The sequence below is a fragment of the Dreissena polymorpha genome, chromosome 3, assembly GCF_020536995.1.
Source record: "Dreissena polymorpha isolate Duluth1 chromosome 3, UMN_Dpol_1.0, whole genome shotgun sequence".
NCBI classification, from domain to species: Eukaryota; Metazoa; Mollusca; class Bivalvia; order Myida; family Dreissenidae; genus Dreissena; species Dreissena polymorpha.
The window spans coordinates 134,709,947-134,731,429 of record NC_068357.1 but is presented as its reverse complement, the minus strand read 5'-3'; the positions used below and the strand labels follow the sequence as shown (position 1 = coordinate 134,731,429).

Below are 21,483 nucleotides of genomic sequence, written 5' to 3'. Positions count from 1 at the left end.
TTTTTTGAATGATAATTTTAGAATGCATACGCGGCCAACAGGGCACACTCTGAACAATATTACTGAAGCAACTGGTCTGTAATCCTAAATCTATAATTATCAGTCCAATGAAACATCATCCTTTCAGTAAAATACAGTGATCAGTGAAAATATTATCAGACTATGAGATTTTTTGTATATTTTGTATATTAAATATTGTGTTTATGTTTAATTTTGTTGATTTATATAAATATAAGCAGAACAGGGGAGGTAATACACTACAGGGGAAACAAATGCAATAAGTTTAAATTTATTGTTACAGATTTGCCTCCCTTGTAATATATTTAAATTTTACCAAATGTAAGGCTAACTGCATTTTTGTAATGCATACTACTACTACTACTACTACTTCTACTACTTCTACTACTACTACTACTCCTACTACTGCTGCTGCTGCTGCTGCTGCTGCTGCTGCTGCTGCTACTACTACCACTACTACTACTACTACTACTACTACTACTACTACTACTTCTACTACTACTACTACTACTACTACTACTACTACTACTACTACTACTACTACTACTACTACTACTACTACTACTACTACTACTACTACTACTTCTACTGCTACTACTACTACTACTACTACTACTACAACTACTACTACTACTACTACTCTACTACTACTACTACTACTACTACTACTACTACTACTACTACTACTACTACTACTTCTACTTCTGCTCTACTACTACTACTACTACTACTACTACTACTACTACTACTTCTACTACTACTACTACTACTACTACTACTACTACTACTACTACCTACTACTACTACTACTACTACTACTACTACTACTACTACTACTATTTCTTTTGCTACCACCACCACCATCTACTACTACTACTACTCTATTACTACTACTACTACTACTGCTACTTCTACTATTACTACTACTTCTACTACTACTACTACTACTACTACTACTATTTCTTCTGCTACCACCACCACCACCATCAACACCACCACCACCACCACCACCACCATTCACAGTGACAAAAAACGTATTCAGTGACAAAAAACGTATTCACACAATGGCTGCTACTACAAATTATAGCCCATATAGGGGGGCATGCATGTTTTACAAACGGTCCTTGTTCTATTTCTGGGATATTGTTTTAGTATGTTGATGCTGCGTTAACAAATATAAGTGTATATGAAGTGAAAACACCAAAAATAAACAAGGATTGCGATAGACACCTAATAACATAGCATATACTGTTAGATGCCCATAATATTACTTTAACCTAAGAATAACTGATCTGGGAAAGGGTTTTGTTTTAAGAATGAAGTGCAGAAATGTATTGAGTAAAACTGGGGTCTAATGTGTGACCCAGCATCAATCATAAATAAACAAGCGTTATGCTCAGGTAGTAACCGCATGAGGAGGCTCAGTATTGTCTGAACCAGTTTTATTCTGCCTGAATCTGTGTCACGCTTGTCCGCATAGAGTTGGGCAGCATAAATTTATGATTATCATACTCTACGCTGTAATGTGGACATGACATAAAGGAATATCTGAAAATGTATTGTGACAAGTTTTTCATATTCATAATCCATATAAAAATGTATTTTGATAAATTTGTTACAATCCCTATGTTTAGTATGCCCCTGGATTGAAAGATCCGTGGTATATTGCTTTTGGCCTGTCTGTCTGTCTTTTATTCAATCATTCATTGTGTGTGTCCCAAAATTTTAACCTTGGTTAAAGTTTGATAACTTTGCAATATTGAAGATAGCAACTTCATATTTGGCATGCATGTGTATCTCACGGACCTGCACATTTTGAGTGGTGAATAGTCAAGGTCATCCTTCAAGGTCAAAGGTCAAATGTCATTGTATTTTTCTTTCCTAAAACTTTAACCTTCATTAAAGTTTGGTCGTAACTTTTTGAATATTGAAGATAGCAACTTGATATTTGGCATGCGTGTGTATCTCATGGAGCTGCACATTTTGATTGGTGAAAGGTCAAGGTCATCCTTCAAGGTCAAAGGTCAAATTTATGGCTTCTAAGCGGCCCAATAGGGGGCATTGTGTTTCTGACAAACACATCTCTTGTTAATAGACTAATATAATTATGGACTTTTACTGTCACTGTATGACATACTAGTTGCGTCATTTGTAAATTTGCCAAATGATATTTCAAAATAGTGTAGCTCTAGTTATGCCTGTTCGTCCGTATACTCCGATGAGTCATAATGTCAACTAACCAGACCATGAAACACTGCATTACTTAAACTCTTTCAGAGCTGGAACCAAATTTTGAAGGCCTTTGCAAACAGTTTGGATACAATGAGACGCCACAGAACATGGCGTCTCATCAGGATCCAAACTGTTTGCTATTCTGATAGTATTCTTTGAAAAAAAATGAAGAAAATGCTTATTTTAGAAATTCAGCAGACGACATTTTAGCAGACGACAAATTTCCCAGCATGCAAAGGGTTAAAGCCCAGATGGTAGCTCCTGAACAGACTGCGCAAATGCAAAGCTGGTTTGTAGCTATGCTGGCTGCATATGACAAAACATTCCTTTTTTGCAAGACTCGTACTGTAGAGGTATCTTTTACTTGTGTTGTTGTTGTTACCAGAAGCACCAGCCCATCGGATACAAGTGCATCACTGTGGCGGCCTGCAAGTACCTGTGGAAATGTGCCGTCGAGCAGCAGTTCTTCTTCACGTGCGTACACAAAATATTCATTTCTTCAGTCTTGTGTACCGTACATGCGTACAAAAACGTGAAATTCTTTAGTCTTCACACTTACCGCTAGCACGACAGCCTGGGCCTAGTGCAATCTTATACGAAGAGAAGCAATTAATTAATCTGTATGGTTTCACTAAATAAATGTTCACCTTTTTGTTATTACCCAGGTTTATGGACTAAATAAAATTAATACTTGACTTTTTATGTCCCCAACCACTATAGTTTTTGCCCTGTCTGTTGGTTGGTTGGTTGGTTTTATTGTTTGTTTGCTCCAACTTTAACATTTTGCAATTACTTTTGCAATATTGAAGATAGCAACTTCATGTTTGACATGCATGTGTATCTCATGGACCTGCACATTTTGAGTGGTGAAAGGTGAAGGTGAAGGTCATCCTTCAAGGTCAAAGGTCAAATATATAGCTTCAAAGCGGCGCAGAATGGGACATAGTGTTTCTGACAAACACATATCTTGTTTGTTATTGTGTTAAAAGATCATAATTCATTATTCATTTTTGTACACAAAACATGTATTTCTTTCACATCATTTTGTTATAGGAGTTAGAGATGTACATGTATAGCACTACACGTCTAAGGTTTGATCCTTTAATGGCCGACGATGAAAGCTTAGACAATGAAGTATCAGCAATTTTAGCAAATGATGTTATATATTGAGAACAGTTCTTTGTGTGCCTTCATGGAGTCGGAAGCATTTTACATTTCACTTTACCAACAATGCGTTCATATATGTTTCCTTAAGCTTCTGTTTTCAATTCCTTTTTAACTACTTGATTGATCTGTTCACAGTTGAATCACCTTTATGTGTACATGATCTTAAATACAAGAATTCTGGCAACAATAAGTTGAACAGAATTATGTCCCTTTGTAGTTTTTCCACAAAATAGTAAAAAATTATGCGTTTTCATCTTCTCTTTAATCAAACTTTCATGGCTGATTGACCTAAATTTGTTAAGAATTATGTCAGATAAAAGTTTTGACCGCATAATGGCCATTTGTCATTTTGTCTACTAAGAGATCATCTTGATGATGTCCAAATATATGTTTTCAGGGTATCTGTGTCTCACAGTGTCTGTGACACATTAAATGTTGTTTTACCCCATTTAGCTCCATATTTGTTACCAATATTTATTATTATCTGTTTTGCTTGTCCTTAAACAATAATCTCAGTAATAACATTTCAGTAAATGTCGCAACTCTTTCAGTGGGGGAACCGAATTTTGAAGGCCTTTGCAAACAGTTTGGATACAGATGAGACGCCACAAAACGTGGCGTCTCATCTGGATCCAAACTGTTTGCTATTCTGATAGTATTTTTTTGAAAAAAAAATGGAAGAAATGCTAATTGTAGAAATTAAGCAGACAACATTTTAGCAGACGATAAATTTCCCAGCATGCAAAGGGTTAATCTTATCATTAAGAAGCCTTTGCCATCTAGTTGAAATGAAGTGTTTCACATTTGTCATGTCATTCACAATCCTCTTTTATTTTCAGATTACAGACTTCCTTTAACTCTCCCAAGGTCAGATCAGGGGGCAGCCTATTTTCCAGAGGGTCAAAGTTCAGATTCAGGTATGTCACTATGCCATTGTGTAATGAATACAGCTGTTTAAAGGCCCTATAAAGGTGACAAATCCAATTATTATGCATATAAACTTGTCTAATTTTTAGCGGATTTCAGTTACTCTTGCATAAAAAAAATGCTAATAACACAGCTGAGGTGCAACATTGTCAATAAGTATTGAAGATATACCCGATTCATAATTGGAAGAAACGTTTACAACTTTGCAACTAACGTGATGTGTAGCCCCAAAGCAGTGACGTATGCTAAAAATAGCCAAAAGAACATTCACTTTTGATTCTATTTTAAAAAACATTTTACCAGCAAAAAGTAACTAATTAGATCACTATGAACGTTTTGACCATTATTAGAAGAGACATACTTTGTGTGTGATACCGGAAAACATTGAAAATCAACGATATATTTTTGGTGACCTGAGTCACTTTCACTTTCCCGAGTAAACAGCGATGTAAATAAACTGATTGTTTGTAACACAATTGACTTGGAGGACACTGTATTTTGAGCTCAAAACAAGTTGTATTGCTCATATTTTTATGGTAATGTCCAATAGCATATTTATATTGATTTTTGATAACCTTTATATATAAAATACGAAATAAATATTTAAAAATCGGTAAATAATTACGGATCTTCACCTTAAGAGAGCCTTTAAGTAGGATATATATCTATGAAAGAGTTCCCTAAATAATTGCATATTAGGAACAGTTAAATAGATCACTGAAGAATTCCCTCAATATGTGCTGTTTGAAATCAATAAAATGATCACTTAATACATTCTCACATATGGCCAGTTACGGGGTCTCTGATTTAAAAATAGGTCATGGGGTTCCCACTTTAAACACATGTATCTCCATACCCTTTTTTTATCCGATATCAACACGAATTAAGGTATATAGGGGTACCTAATGTATTATTATATATAAATACGTCATTTATTTAACGTCTTATACAAGGAAATATATAGCTAAATTAATTGCGAGGTATATAAAATTTCAATTTTAGACGTGATTGTGGTTTTCGATTTAAGACCTTATTGTGACATTTGATTGCATTACTTCCCCTACACCCCCCTCATAGTAATTAAAGGTGCCTAGAACACGGGGTTGTATACAGACCCCATTTTTTATATTGACCTCGTAAGTATAGTCTGAAAACTACAGAGACCGCGTAACTGGCACTATGTATTAGTATATATATATATATATATATAAATGTGGAGCATATAGTTGCCAGTTTAGGGTTTCTTACTTACTTCCGTCACACTTTTGTTACCGTTTCTCATTGTGCCTTCAATATTTAACCGATCTCTTACATATTTGGCATGTTGGTACCTTGCATGGACCTAAACCTTATGATGATGTTTGAGGTCACTGGGGTCAAGGTCACGGAGGCTAATAATAGATTTTTCCGTCACAATTTTATATATATATATATTAAATGTATATATATGTATATATGTGGAGCATATAGTTGCCAGTTTAGGGTTTCTTACTTACTTCCGTCACACTTTTGTTACCGTTTCTCATTGCGCCTTCAATATTTAACCGATCTCTTACATATTTGGCATGTTGGTACCTTGCATTGACCTAAACCTTGTGATGATGTTTGAGGTCACTGGGGTCAAGGTCACGGAGGCTAATAATAGATTTTTCCGTCACAATTTTTTTTACAGTTTCTCATAGTGCCTTCCATATTTTACCGTTCTCTTACATATTTGGCATGTACCTTGCATGGACCTCTACCTTTTGATGAGGTTTTAGGTCTTCTGGGGTCAAGGTCACGAAGGCTAAAAATAGATTTTTCCGTCACAATTTGGTGACAGTTTCTCATAGCGTCTTAAATATTTTACCGATCTCTCACATATTTGGCATTTATTACCTTGCATGGACCTCTACCTTTTGATGAGGTTTGAGGTCACTGGGGTCAAGGTCACTGAGGCTAATAATAGATTTTCTCAAGGTCACACTTTGGTTACAGTTTCTCATAGCGCCTTCAATATTTGATCGATCTCTTATATATTTGGGATGTAGGTACCTTGCATGGACCTCTACCTTTTTGATGAGGTTTGAGGTCACTGGGGTCAAGGTCACTGAGGCTTATGATAGATTTTCTCAAGGTCACACTTTTTTTCCACACAAACCATATATCGACAAAGCATCATCGGGGAGCATCCATCAGTTTTACTGATATCCTTGTTACTATTTGCAATCATTAAGATAGATCACTGGAGACATTCTCTTGGCTTTTCCTAAATCATTCCTTGCTTAAAAGGGTGAATTGAAATACTGGTACAAAGAAATTGATGCCTTTAGTCAGAACTTACTGAAAGCAGAGAAATTGATCACAATAAAATTTGAAACCTTGTGATCACTTCATTTTCCTATTAGTTTGGATCTTTTTTGTCTCAGGTGAGCATCTTAGGGCGGTAGGTCATCTTGTTTCTTGTAAAACTGATCATCTAATGATTGCCCTTTAACTTTGCTTTTTCTTAATCAATATAATGTATTATATTTAGAATTGTTAAGCAAAATAATTCCCAATTTTATATGTGATGTTGCAGTGGTCGTTGTCAGAACGAGGCCTACAGTGCGAGTGAGGATATTAAGAGAAAGGAACCAGACTTCCAGAGGTAACCTGCATACCACTGGCCATTACAATATTTACAGTATAGTTCTTATAAGTTGTTAGATTTGCAGCATATTTCATAGGTGAGATTTTTCCTCAGATTCGATTGACTCAAGGGCAATATATGAGATTCATTCAAATTTGTTTTTAAAAAGGGGTGAGGCCGTTAGGTATGACCGATTCTGCTGCATATTTCATAAGCTTTCCCAAAAATCAGATTTTGACCCCTGTCTGGATATCACACTGGCAGCTTTATCTGCTCGTATAAAAACATTTTTTGTTAAGAGCCATGTCATTTGCTGTTGTTATACCCCCATAACCATTAGTAATGGGGGCTATATAGGAGTCACTTTGTCGGTCGGTCTGTCCCGAAAATTTCATCTGATCTTCACCAAACTTGGTATGAAGCTGTATCTAGGTGATGTCTAGGTCAAGTTTGACTATGGGTCATGCCGGGTCAAAAACTAGGTCACGGGGTCACTCAGTGCGTTTTAAACTGAAAGTTTGTCTGGACCATAACTATGTCATTTATTGTAAGATTTTAAAATGAATTGATGCATTTGTTCACCATCATGGGTTGGTGTGTCATGCGAAAGAAGTACGTCGATATCTACAAGGTCAAGGTCACACTTGGAGTTCAAAGGTCATGAGCTTGTGCTGGCCATAACTTTGTCATTTATTGTGAAACTTAAAAATCTTTTGGCACATTTGTTCACCATCATTAGGCGGTGTTTCATGTGAAAGAATTACGTTGATATCTCCAAGGTCAAGGTCATACTTTGAGTTCAAAGGTCAAAAATGGCCGTAAATGAGCTTGTCCACTGCCATAACTATGTCATTCATTGTGAGATTTTAAAATCAGTTGGCACATTTGTTCACCATCATTTGACGGTGTGTCATGTGCAAGAATGACGTCAATATCTCCAAGGTCAAGGTCACACTTGGAGTTCAAAGTTCAAAAATGGCCATAAACGATCTTGTTCGGGCCATAACTATGTCATTCATTGTGAGATTTTAACATTAATTACACGGTACATTTGTTCACAATCATTGGACAGTGTGTCATGCAAAAGAATTATGTCGATATCTCCAGGGTCAAAGTCACACTTGGAGTTCAAAAGTGAGATTTTAAAATGACTGTACATTAATTTTGTTCACAGTCATTGGACGACATGTCATGCAAAAGAATTCAAAAGTTCAAAGGTCAAAATGGCTATAAATGATAATGGCATAATACTTCTTAAAAAATCGCCATAAATTAGCTTCTCTTGTTTTGTGAAGACAGCATGCAAAATATTCTGTGTCAATACAGCATGTGGAGGTATACGTCACATCTGTGACAAAGCTCTAGTTTCCTGATGTTATTATCAAAATTGGTCTTTGAAAATGGATGACAAAATGACGAGCATCAAGGAATTGACTCCCTTTGAATACTGTAAAATTAAAATGGCTAGATTGTGAAGTTTAAAAGGTTTTTAGAAATTCATCTTCATGTTAAGTTCAATTTAATGTCTATTGATAAGTCCGTTCAAGGGGGTCTAATTCTTTGTTATGCATATCGTGTTGTCAAAAATCATTTACATAATTGTTCTCCCCTCGGACAATCACAACCTCCCCAATCACACCCCTGATATTAGGGTAACCCAGTTAGGCTGCTAGATAAACCACATATTAAATTGAACCTGTATAGGCTGTTGGATGTATCACGTATATAGTGTAACTAATATCAGTGGTGGGAAATACTATATAAATATACTGCATATGAAGTTTAACCCTTTCAGTGCGGGAACCGAATTTTGAAGGCCTTTGCAAACAGTTTGGATCCAGATGAGACGCCACAGAATGTGGCGTCTCATCAGGATCGAAACTGTTTGCTCTTCTGATGATATTCTTTGAAAAAAATCGACGAAAATGCTAAATTTAGAAATTTAGCAGACGACATTTTAGCAGACGACAAATTTCCCAGCATGCAAAGGGTTAAATCTCATGATATATGCACTGCACTCTGAGAAAAGGGGGTTTAATGCATGTACGGAAAGTGTCATGCCAGATAAGCCTGTTCAATCCGCACAGGCTAATCAGGGGCGATACTTTCGGCCTAAACTGGATTTTTGCTAAGAAGAAATTTTCTTTAAACAAAAAATATCATAAAAGCGGAAAATGACATCCCTGTTAAGCTAGTGTGGGCAGCAAACGCTAAACTGGCCCTGTTTTACCAGAACTAAGCTCACTTAGACAATTCTTGTCACTGAAAATAATTGGATTGGAACCTCTAGTATAACAGCATTAACTTACAATATCTGTTTTCTTATGTCAGTGTATGTCAATTTAAGTGTGTGTAATTTATGTTCTTAACACTAATGATACATTTTAGGAGTCTGATCATTAAAAATAATTATGTTTCAAGTTCTACTATTAAGTATCATGCAATAAGATGGTAAAGATAAAGTGGAAATTTGTTCAAATTTCTCTGGTTATAAATCTCTATGTTGTGATTAGTTTTCTTGTTTAAGATTTCCTTGAATCATATTTACTTCACATACATTTTTTTTCCAAACATAAAAGATTCTGATAAAATTGCCAATCAATATCCAGATATATTCAGCTTTAAGCTCTTTTCAGGTATAGCATAGAAAGCTTCATAAAACATTTACATGGAATAAAGTTAGACGAAATGTGAGCCTTTTTCAGATTAATTTTTGTTTCATATCCTCTTGACCCACTTTCAGAGTAGAAAGACAAAAAGCAAAGGTGTTAATTGTGCAAAAATATTTGTTGTTTTAATTCATGTTTGATAATGTGATGTGATCATGCCATGAAAGGCCAGTCTGCTGAGCTAATGATAACAATGACATCATCTTGCTGTGAAAAGATGATATGTGAAATCTAAAAAAAACTTCGATATTCATCACTCTAAATACACATATTTATGTAATGGGTTTTTGTTGTAGATTATGATCTAGAACTAGTTAATGTTTCAAAAGAAGATTTATATCAAAATTGAAAAAAACTATAATTGAATAAATTTTAAAAACATTACATTTTGCTAACCTTCAAAAAACATGGATATTTTTAGTTAGTCATCCAACAAGGAAAACTATTCTTGTTGGTGTTGTTTCACTGATACAAAATTGTGTATGGATGTAATGACATGAATTGTTCTTGAAAACTGTAACTAATTCTTTGCTTTTTGTCTAAATGCAATGTTTTTCCTGACTTTATTCAAGAACTTTGTATTTGTTTGTCAAATTTTGTGTGAGAATCCTTTTTATCTGTATACTTTTAATTATGAAGTATGATTATCAATATTATGTGCATTTCTTAAAAAACTTATTTCCTTATTTGGCCTTGATTATTAGGGAAAAGAGTTATATTTTCTTTTGAAATCAATTTGTTATAAGATTAACTCAGCATGCTTTGCTTACCAGGAGTTTTTAAGATACTTGGAAAGCTGGGTTATTCAACATCTAATTATGACCTATAAGTATTATTTTGATTCTAACACAACTTTAAACAAACTAAGTATCCTAATATGTCTTAAATGCTACATAATATTTCCTAAGAAACTTTGCCCACAATCATCTGCTACAGCTGTTTCGTGGATTATTGTACTACCTCTTAATTCTTTATAAACTCTAAGTCCCTTGCATTAACTAGATGCAAAATATTGCATATTGAGAAAGAGGCTAATTGATGCATACATTGTCATCATACACTAATTGATGTGAGTTTAAACAAAATCAACAACAATAATCATTTTTAAAATGAGCAGTGAATAAAGTTATTAATGCACCATTAAGAACAACTAAGAACATGACCTTGCAAACGTTTTCTACAAGATCATTTTTTATGGATCTTCAGAATGATGTATATGAATGAACTGAAGGCTCATGTTTTGGATGTATTTTATGATATTTATTTTAATTGTGCTGGTTTAATCAAGTCTGAATTGATGGACCACAGCATATGTTCATAGTATTTTTGGGTGAGACCTTCATTTATAAAAACATACAATTTTCACACTTGCGGAAAATATTTTAGCTGAAGTGTTATTTTCAAGCGGATCCTTAGAATGTGTTACTTAGCTCTGCCCATAGTCATTGCAGAATAATGTATTATTTAATTTCTTCTTTGTTTATATGCAAGTTTGCACCTGCTGTGTTTGAATTAACAGTTTCTCATTTTGTGTATTTTTAATAAATTATTATTTTGTTTAACTGTTTTGGTACAAATGTATGTGACAAGATTCTATTTAAGAAAATCAACAAAATAATATTTTTGGTGGGAGATAGCAAAATATTGTGACATAATGGTCTATTCACATTCAAGGTATTTTTTATAATCTGAATTGCTGTCGATTATGTGTTTGTGTGTTGCATAGGGGTCTGTCACAATGTAATTGTACCATAAGCCTCAGTCAAACATTCCCGACTTTGACTCCTATTTTTGTGCCAACTGTTCCAACAGAGTCCAGACTGAATTAAGTTGGCTGATGGTCTCTGACTTGCATCATCTAACTGTTGGGACTGGGTGGCCAAATAAGAGCATTGTAGGTAGCAATAATCAGGAGTGGGAGACACATGCAGAGGCCTAGAGGTTGGGGCTTACCTAGAAGTACATTATTAAGAGTATCAGTATTTATGATAAGTGATAACACTGTTGAGTAAAAAAGCATTCAGTTTACAGATTTAGGGTCTATTGTTGCAAGAAATTTCAGTATTTAATACATTTTTGGCTATTTTATATTGGTTGCCTATGGTTGTTTTCTGGGTTGATCTAGCTGCTTTGTGTTTTAGAGAGAACACTTTGTACAGGTTGAGAGTGAACCAACTGCATCTGAAATAGAAAATATGTGCAGTGTAACACTTTGTGGTACCGTCCATGTTGTTATTGACACATTATCTTATCTTTGTTATGAAATGCATGTTTTGCACGGGTTTATAAAAGTTGTTTTCATAATGATTTTCATGATAATTTATGATTTTTGGAAGTGACATGTCAATTAATGTTTATAAATCTTTTAAGTATAACACACCATTAAATGTGAATCTACGTAATTCATTAAAATGTAACCATAGTAAAATTGAATGTACTATTACCGGGTATATTATGGTCTCCCTTAAAAAATAAATAATAAAGGTAAGGACAAATATAACAAAATCAACATTTTATTTAAAAAAACTTATTGACAATTCCATGCTTAATTATTTTTCAGAACGTGTTCGTTGCCCAACTTTGCCCGAAAGTCCGACTCTAAGATTCACATGCGTAACTCTGCAAACATATCTGAAGGTAAGAATGGTATGAGTGTGAGAAGTGGTTGACAATGTTATTTGCTTTGTGTGAAACATTGTGCACCGTAGAAAGAGGGTGGATGTATTTGTACACACGCTATAGAATATTTTGTCACTATTTTATTATAATGAGTCATATTTTAATATGTTTTTGTCCTTGGTTTCTATGAAATTTTATTGATATACATTTTCAGGATAAATTATAACAGGAGAAAATGTTCATAGGCACTGCTAAAGAAAACTAAATATTCAATTTTTAAAGAAAATAATTATAATATTTCTTATAGTCTCAATCCTTTTTAAGCCAAAATATTTTCAAATCAGGACTTGATTATTTTAATATCCATAAATGTAAAAATCTGATTAATTTAAACTGAGAACATTCATTTGTTTCCCACTTCATCATATCATAGTGTTATCACATGCTATGATTATTATCTATCTAAGAATATAAAATATACATGTTGTGTACCTTACTTACATAACTTGCCAATAGTGCATACACATCAAATCACAAAATTGCTTTTAAAAGTAAAAATGCATACTTAGACTTCTCAATTATTCCCCCCATTCAAATTGGCGTTATCTAGTTATATATATCAGTGCTCCAGCTAGGATTTGAAAAGGGCAGGGGGACTTTTTTGTCAAAAGGGCACTTTCGACGCGCAGTATTTTGTCAAAAGGGCACTTTCGACGCGCAGTATTTTGTGAAAAGGGCACATTCGAGCGCGCGGGAGTTTCTGGAATGCTTCCTATTGCATGTTAATTTATATGTTATAAATAATTGTATTATTCCCATTATTATTAAACCATTCAAATATAATGTCTACAATGAGGATTAAACTAATTACAATGTAATAAGAGATTTATGTATTATCAAATGTAAAAAAAAAAAAAAAAAAAATTTTTTTTTTTTTTTTTTTAGGGGGGGGGGGGGGGGGCAGGGCGGAGGTTCCGGGGGGGGGGGGCAGGGCGGAGGTTCGGGAGGGCAGGGCGTGGCGCCCTTCGATTTAGGCCTAGCTGAAGCACTGTATATATGTTGTTGGTCAGTACAGACCTCATTGTTTTTTCTCTCTATGTTAAACATTATTTCATCAGATCATCATCAAACTTAATATGATTGGCTAGATATGATAAACAAGCAAGCCACCTCATGAATAGAGGAGTAAGGGCCCTTAAATTGCCTGAAATGGACCTTTTTATGTATCTTTGCTCTTCATGGCCAGTATTTTTCAATCTGATCTTCACCAAGATTGATATTCATAAAGCAAGGACATACATTATTTAATTGTTTTTCCTAAACTTCACGTATATTGATTAAATTGTGAAATAAAATTACAGTCAAAATAATATGTGGCATTTTGGCAGGTTTTTTACATATTTTCTGTTGTTACCCATAGCTGAAACTAACGTTTTAGTTAATTTCTTATTTTAGTTCTTGATTTTCAATGCAATTCTTCAAATGATTATCAATTCAATTTTTTACCATGACAATTTTCGTGTCCATATAAGAAGGTCTTAATTATGATACACTTATCCCACATTTCACCTTTATTTAAGAGTCCTGTATCTGACTCTGCTGGTCCAAGCTAGCTTTTTTTCCTTTGATAAATTATTGTGCAGAGATATAGTCATTAAATCATTTCAGCACAGAACAAAAAAACGGTCATACGATTGCAGCCGTACAATATGTTTCATTGTTATAAAACTTAGCATCTGATTCTCTTTCTCACTTTTTGGTCTATTATCTAACAGAAATATATGACTACAGTAAACAGCAATATACAGCAAACATCAGACACACAAAAATAATGTCAGCCGCTGATTTTAAGACTATATTGTATAAGGCTCTTAGTTAGACACTCAGAACTTTCGTTGTGTATTTTGTAATGCAAGGATTTTGAATGCAGATAAAAATGTATGCATATTTACGCCTTTATGGGCGCTGTTTGCAACTCTTTTGTAACCTTCATGTTTGTCATTCAAAAAATACAAATACTAACTGAAGTAACTATGATTTGCATGGGATATGCTGTGTTTATCAAATAATATATGATACATTCTTTGGCAACATGTGATAAATGTTTATGTACATTAGTCTCTTGTCTCCATACCCTGCACTTGCAAACAGTGAAAGATGTGTGTCCAATGCACCTGCATGAATCTATATTGTTTAAGATAGGATAGGAAATAATTTGTAACGATTGATATTTGTGGGTAGATAATAGTTTGCTTTTGATATGTGTGAAGCAAATGTTGAAATTCCGTTTCTTGTGAATATATTCATAGGCTAGTACTGCTTAAATGTGTTTTCTTTAGTTTTTTTAATTAGTTTTACCTTAGATTTTGTATTTGACATTTTCTTATTTTTAACATGAAGACAAAATATATTTTGAGGAATGATGTTTTCTTTTAAATTTCTCTTTGCCAACTAAAAGGATCATTACTAATCTCAGAGTGAATTTTCAATTAAATACTAGACACTGCTAGTGAGTATAAAATTCACAGGCAAATTTTAATTTGTATGCCCCCAGTAGGGTGGCATATAGCAGTTGAACTGTCCGTCAGTCAGGCAGTTAGTCAGTCTGTCCATCTGTCCGAAAACTTTATTGGCCATAACTTTTGCAATATTGAAGCTAGCAACTTGATAATTGGAATTCAAATGTATCTCATGGAGCAGAACATTTTGATTGGTGAAAGGTCAAGTTCATCCTTCAAGGTCAAAGGTCAAATATATGGCGTCTGTCTGTCAGGCCGAAAACTTTAACATTGGCCATTACTTTTGCAATAGTGAAGATAGTTACTTGATATTTGGCATGCATGTGTATCTCATGGAGCTGCACATTTTGAGTTGTGAAAGGTCAAGGTCATCCTTCAAGGTCAAAGGTCAAATATATAGCGTCTGTCCGTCCGTCCGAAAACTTTAACATTGGCCATAACTTTTGCAATATTGAAGATAGCAAATTGATATTTGGCATGCATGTGTATCTCATGGAGCTGCACATTTTGAGTGGTGAAAGGTCAAGGTCATCCTTCAAAGTCAAAGGTAAAAAAAACACAAATCCAAGGGAAGTAACAAGCGTTAAAGGGAGATAATTTATATTTATCATTTGGCAGGTACAGATCATTTTTACAAGGGAAGTAGTATTTGTATTATATCCCATTAAAAAATATTACTTTCCTCGTAAAAATTATCTGAACCTGCCAAATGATAAAAAAATAAATAATAAATCAAAGCGGCGCAGTAGGGGGCTTTTTTCTGACAAACACAACTCTTGTTATTAATTTACGTTTAGAAATTTCATATTTAGAACATTTTATTTTAAATAGCTCTATTTTAATATTGTAATAATTTTGTGATCACTGGTTATGGGTTTCACTTGTGTGTGTGTGTTAAAACTATGCACCTTGTCTTGTAGACAAAGGCAAGAAAGGCTTTAAAGGTAAGATAGGTTACACAAATAATCCTAACATCGCCTTCATCATTCAATGCACATTCTCATTGGCTTTGGGGCTAACTTGACACATATTCACACTCATAGGGGCAGGGCTTATCAATGTTTAGTTAAAACGGAATTACTTTTCAATATCTGAGTTTATTTATTTCTTGTAGTGATTTTACTAGAGTTGCGACACCTCAAGGGTTTCGCGTGATGGAATGAGTGGAGTGATCAAATCAAATTGAAAATCGATTATTTCTAAAAATAAATTGGTACGAAAAAATATGTGGGTATGAAAAAAAAAAATATTTGAGTACGAACAAATGGGTACGAACAAAATTTGGGTATGAACAAATTTGGGTACGAAAAAAAATGGGTACGAAAAAAATGTGGGTAGGAAAAAAACAATTTTGGTTACGAAAAAAAAGTACAAATAAAAAGTACGAAACAAATTTGGGTACGAAAAAAATGGGTGTGAAAAAACATTTGAGTACGAAGCAATTTGGGTACAAAAAACATTTGTGTAGGAAAAAGATGGGTACGAACAAGTTTTGGTACGAAAAACATTTGGGTACAACAAAAAATGGGTACGAAAAAAAAAATTGGGAACGACAAAAATTGGGAACAGAAAACATTTGGTACGGAAAAAATAAAATTTGGGTACAAACAAATTTGGGTACGAAAAACATTTGGGTACGAAAAAAATGGGTACGAAAAAAAAATGGGTATCAAACAAATTGGGTACTAAAAAAAATTGGGTTCGAAAAACTATTTGGGTACAAAAAAAAAGTTGGGTGTGAAACAAATTGGGTACGAACAAAATTTGGGTACGAAAAACTATTAGGGTACAAAAAGGGGTATGAATAAATATTTGGGTTCGAAAAAATTTGGGTATGAAAAAAATTTGGGTACGAAAATAATGAGTAGGAAAGAAAACTTTGGGTACGAAAAAAATTGTGTACGAAAAACATTTGGGTACAAAAAATATTTTTGGGTAGAAACAAATTTGGTACGAAAAATATTTGGGTACGAAACAAATGGGTACGAAAAAAAAAATTGGTACGAAAAAAATTTGGGTATGAAAAAAAATGGGTACAAAAAAATTTGGGTACGAAAAACATTTGGGTACGAAAAAAAATTGGGTATGAAATTTTTTTTTGGGTATAAACAAATTTGGGTACAAACAACATTTGGGTACGTACATGGGTACGAAAAAAAAATGAGTACAAAAAAATTGGGGACGAAAAAAAAAGGACGAAAAAAAAAATGGGTACGAAAAAAATATGGGTACGAAATATTTTGGGTACGATTTTTAACCAGGTTTTCCGAAGGAAAAAACTGGTTATTAGATTGGCGAATGCGGGCGGGCTGGCTGGCTGGCGGGCTGGCTGGCTGGCGGGCTGGCGGAATAAGCTTGTCCGGGCCATAACTATGTCGTTCATTGTCAGATTTTAAAATTATTTGGCACATTTGTTCACCATCATTGGACGGTGTGTCGCGCGAAATAATTACGTCGATATCTCCAAGGTCAAGGTCACACTTTGAGTTCAAAGGTCAAAAATGGCCATAAATGAGCTTGTCCGAGCCATAACTATGTCGTTCATCGTCAGATTTTAAAATCATTTGGCACATTTGTTCACCATCATTGGACCGTGTGTCGCGCGAAATAATTACGTCGATATCTCCAAGGTCAAGGTCACACTTTGAGTTCAAAGGTCAAAAATGGCCATAAATGAGCTTGTCCTGGCCATAACTATGTCATTCATTGTGAGATTTTAAAATCATTTGGCACATTTGTTCACCATCATAGGACGGTGTGTCCCACGAAAGAATCACGTCAATATCTCCAATGTCAAGGTCGCCACGACTAAAAATAGATTTAAAAAAAAAAAAAACTTACAAAGGGGGTTAATTTTTTTTGGTCATTTCAAAAGTTCAGTTTGAGTTTTCTCCCTTTATCAGATTTTTTTTTCACAATGAAAACCTGGTTTTGTGACAATTTTGTCCCTTGTGTTTAATTTAAAATCAATTTTGAATTGTCTAGCGCATGAATTGTCTCGTGGGGGTGAATTGTCTTGGGGTTGCTGTTATAGCGAATATGCCAACAGTTAGATCGCGTTCTGGTACATAAACATGTCAAATTTCAGCAAAGGTGTTGGGCCAGTTTTCAAGAGACCCAAATCGCGGCTATACCCTGGAGCTTAATGAATTTTAGTCGCCATTATCATTCGTTCAATTGAACGTCATCAATAGATGACGTCCAATATATCACTCATTCCATATATTGGCTGAGTATGATTGCTTGACAGATTGCAAAATGTTTGGAATAATTGCTGTTATTGTTGTTTATAGTTAATGTTTAATTACGTAAATGCAGTGGCTTCCTTTTGCATTACACTGACATGTAATCTGAACAAAGAAAAAATAACAATTTCTTTGTTAAACTTCTTTTTCCTTCTAGTGTCTTGTTTTCTTTAGTTTGGTTTTTATTTCCCTATTTGGTTGATTATTTGTAAGTACATTTCAAATTCAGTGGGCATTAAATATTATTCTTCAAAGTACACTGGTGTTTAGTCAATGTCATACAACATGTGTATCCCTTAATATTTATTTGTGTATCCCTTAATAATTATATTTTTTTAATGAAAAATCATTCTATAAGAATCAAGCTATTTTTTCACAAGGAATTTTTTTTAAACGATTGTAGGCGCAATTTTTGTCACTTATTAGCCTGTGCATACTGCACAGACTTATATGGGATTACGCTTAAGACAAGATACAGACTCATAATTGTAAGATACATGTTTATGTACAATGATTAACATATTCCTGAGTTATCATCGCCAAACAAAGCTAACAAATCAGTTAGTAGGATATAATTCACATTTGTGAAAAAGCTTTTGTAAAATATACGCCAAGTATGATTTTAAGTACAATATTTATAATCAATAATAAAATAATACATATCAGAATATTGTATGCTTTTTGTTTTGGAATGTTTTCAGTTGACAGCATGTATTATACTAACATTAATTTATTGCAGCGAACACGTTACCACATATGACCAGTGTCCCGACCGTCTCTGTTCAACCTGAGAATTTCGAAAAACGCAAAAACTCTCGTGGCTCCCAAGAAAATGTAAAACCTAATTCGCAGGAAAATAAGTCTGAGCGTCAAAATTCTTTGAGTAGACGCAAATCTAGAGAATCACAAGAAAAAATAAAACCAACTGAGCAGGAAGAAAGTCATATTGCTGTAGATGAGAATGCTATTAAGCCCCTGAAAGCCCCTGGGTTAAAGGCAGAGGTCAAAACTTCCGTTCCCGTAGAGGTCTATCATGAAAGCTCAGTTAAACAGCAGACAACTCAGTCTGAAGCTGAGCCTAAAGCAAACAGAGTTGTCCCCCCTGCTTTCAACTACATTAAGCCTTTTGATACTGAAATTAAGACAAAACCATCATCTGAGCCAAAGCCTGCAGTTTCTGATAAAATTCTTATCAATGGTACTGGTGAGCCTGGAAAAGTCGAAGAAAATGTCCAACGCGATGCTGAATCTTTCGAAACCGAGCGTCCAAAACCTTTCGTAGGAGCTAGGCCAAAACTTAAGGAGATAGGAAGGTACACCACGAAGGAGGTTATGCGTTACACTGAGGTTGAACAGAGAGAGACGGTGATTGGTCCTGAGTCGGTAATCGTACCAACTTCCACGACGGAAGCAAAACTGGAATCTAAGATCGTGACTTTACCTGTGAGAGTTGCAGCCCCTAGTAAAAATGCTGACGTTAAAGTCGCACACAAAGGTAGTGATGCTCATCCAGCTCTTCCTCAATCAGTCATCATCCTGTACTTTCATTTATGCTGCTTTACGCAGAGAGCCATCCGCTTTGTTCATTTCGGTGTAGCAGATTTGCTGTGGTGGAGTGATTCTCTTAACCAGAGAAAACCTTTATATTCATGAGTTTAATTGACTCACACGTGCACATGTTTCTGATATGACTAATCCAACATATTTTATACAGCTTTCACATTACATGTAACATCTTTACATAGAAACGGTTGAAAAATCTGTATTAGGGGAACATTAAAGTGGGCGAGCTGACGGGCGGGTGGACAGCGGGAAGTATTTGTGTAGAGCATCACAGCAGGGATAGATTTTCAAATAACTTGCATAAGTGACCAAAATGATGAGAAAGTGTCTGTGAAAAACAAATATCAAGGTCACAATTCAAGATCAAGGGTCAAATTAAGGTGCTTCAATTAAGTAATTAAAGTTGTCTGCCTTATCAGACCTTGTGTTGCACGCAAAAAATATGGTCCCTAGGTCCGTATAGGTCAAGGTAGTAATATAAGGTCAAATGTAGGAAATAAGTACTTAACAATATGTCAAGAGCATAACTCTTTTCAAGCATGTATGGATTTTTTATAACTTTAAGAATTAATCAGCATGATAAGACAGTGTCAAGCGCAAGAACAAGGTCACTAGGTTGAAGGTCAACGCTACAAGTCAAGATCAAATGTCACATCAAAGTTATTGATTATTTGCAACAGTTATTCTTACTAAACCAGTTTTCTACTGAATTCACAGAAGTAATGATACCTGCTAAAACTAATCATTTTGCTTAATGCCCAGAATTTCTATATTAATTATGCATACTTGTTACGTAAGGATCATTGTGATGGCATATTTTCGGATTTACTTTCTGGTTTCTTCATTTTATGTTGCTTGTTTTAAATAGTAAATAAATAATTGGGCTTATTTAACTGTTAAAGAACTCTCTTTCTTCTGTTTTATTATAACCTTTTGGTTTTCTTACATGATTCTTTTCTTGCCTTAACAGGTTTTTGTTTCCCTCTCATACTTTATGAGACCTGTTGTAATTTGGAAACATGCCACAACACAGCATGTTAATGGGATACAGAATATTAGTATGGGACAATATTGATATGAGATGTAACCAGAATTTAGATAGACGGTGTCATAATAAGTATGGCTATCACCTTCAAATAGTCCGAGCTCAAATCATTTTTCTCAACAAAATGCAAATTGCTGGCCTTAGAAGTTCCATGACTTCATAAGGTCTCTATACTGACATGGTCTTACTTGCTGGCCTTAGAAGTTCCATGACTTCATAAGGATCTATACTGACATGGTCTTACTTATTGCTGGCCTTAGAAGTTCCATGACTTCATATGGTCTCTATAGTGACATGGTCTTACTTATTGCTGGCCTTAGAAGTTCCATGACTTAATAAGGCCTCTATACTGACATGGTCTTACTTATTGCTGGCCTTAGAAGTTCCATGACTTCATAAGGTCTCTATACTGACATGGTCTTACTTGCTGGCCTTAGAAGTTCCATGACTTCATAAGGTCTCTATACTGACATGGTCTTACTTTACATATTGACCAACAACAATCTCATAACTTTCATTATTACGGGTTCAATATTTAAAGATTAAATTCCATCAATTCCTGAATATGTTTTTTGTGGCATGGGATGGTTTTATTAATTAAAAAGATTTATGTCATGCTCAATTATGTCAAAATAAACTCATAATTTGTTTTGCCATTTGGCATATTATAAGATTTGTGCATTTGTATTGCATATTTGTGCAAATGTTTCATAGCAGTCTTCAACCTTAAACTTCAACCAAATTTCAGTGTTCATTCCGCCATAAATGACATAGTATACTATTGAAATTTTTAATGGAACAAAAGCGTTCCATGTAGTCTCGTATCATAGTAAATTTTTATGTCAACCTCTGGGCTGGGCTTACTTTT

General features: G+C 34.4%; 1 protein-coding gene across 6 annotated transcripts in view; it reads left to right on the top strand.

Annotated features, from left to right (window-relative positions):
* Window positions 1–21,483, top strand: part of LOC127871552 (FERM domain-containing protein 5-like) — a 181,783-nt gene that overhangs the window by 80,676 nt on the left and 79,624 nt on the right. For 5 of the 6 annotated variants that reach the window (XM_052414593.1, XM_052414595.1, XM_052414594.1 and 2 more), the window contains 6 exons: window positions 2,636–2,724; window positions 4,257–4,334; window positions 6,905–6,973; window positions 12,185–12,261; window positions 15,683–15,706; window positions 18,747–19,502. In XM_052414593.1, the coding sequence (XP_052270553.1) occupies window positions 2,636–2,724; window positions 4,257–4,334; window positions 6,905–6,973; window positions 12,185–12,261; window positions 15,683–15,706; window positions 18,747–19,502 (1,093 nt within the window). The remainder of the gene's footprint in view (window positions 1–2,635; window positions 2,725–4,256; window positions 4,335–6,904; window positions 6,974–12,184; window positions 12,262–15,682; window positions 15,707–18,746; window positions 19,503–21,483) is intronic. The other variant, XM_052414598.1, reaches the window with a different exon arrangement.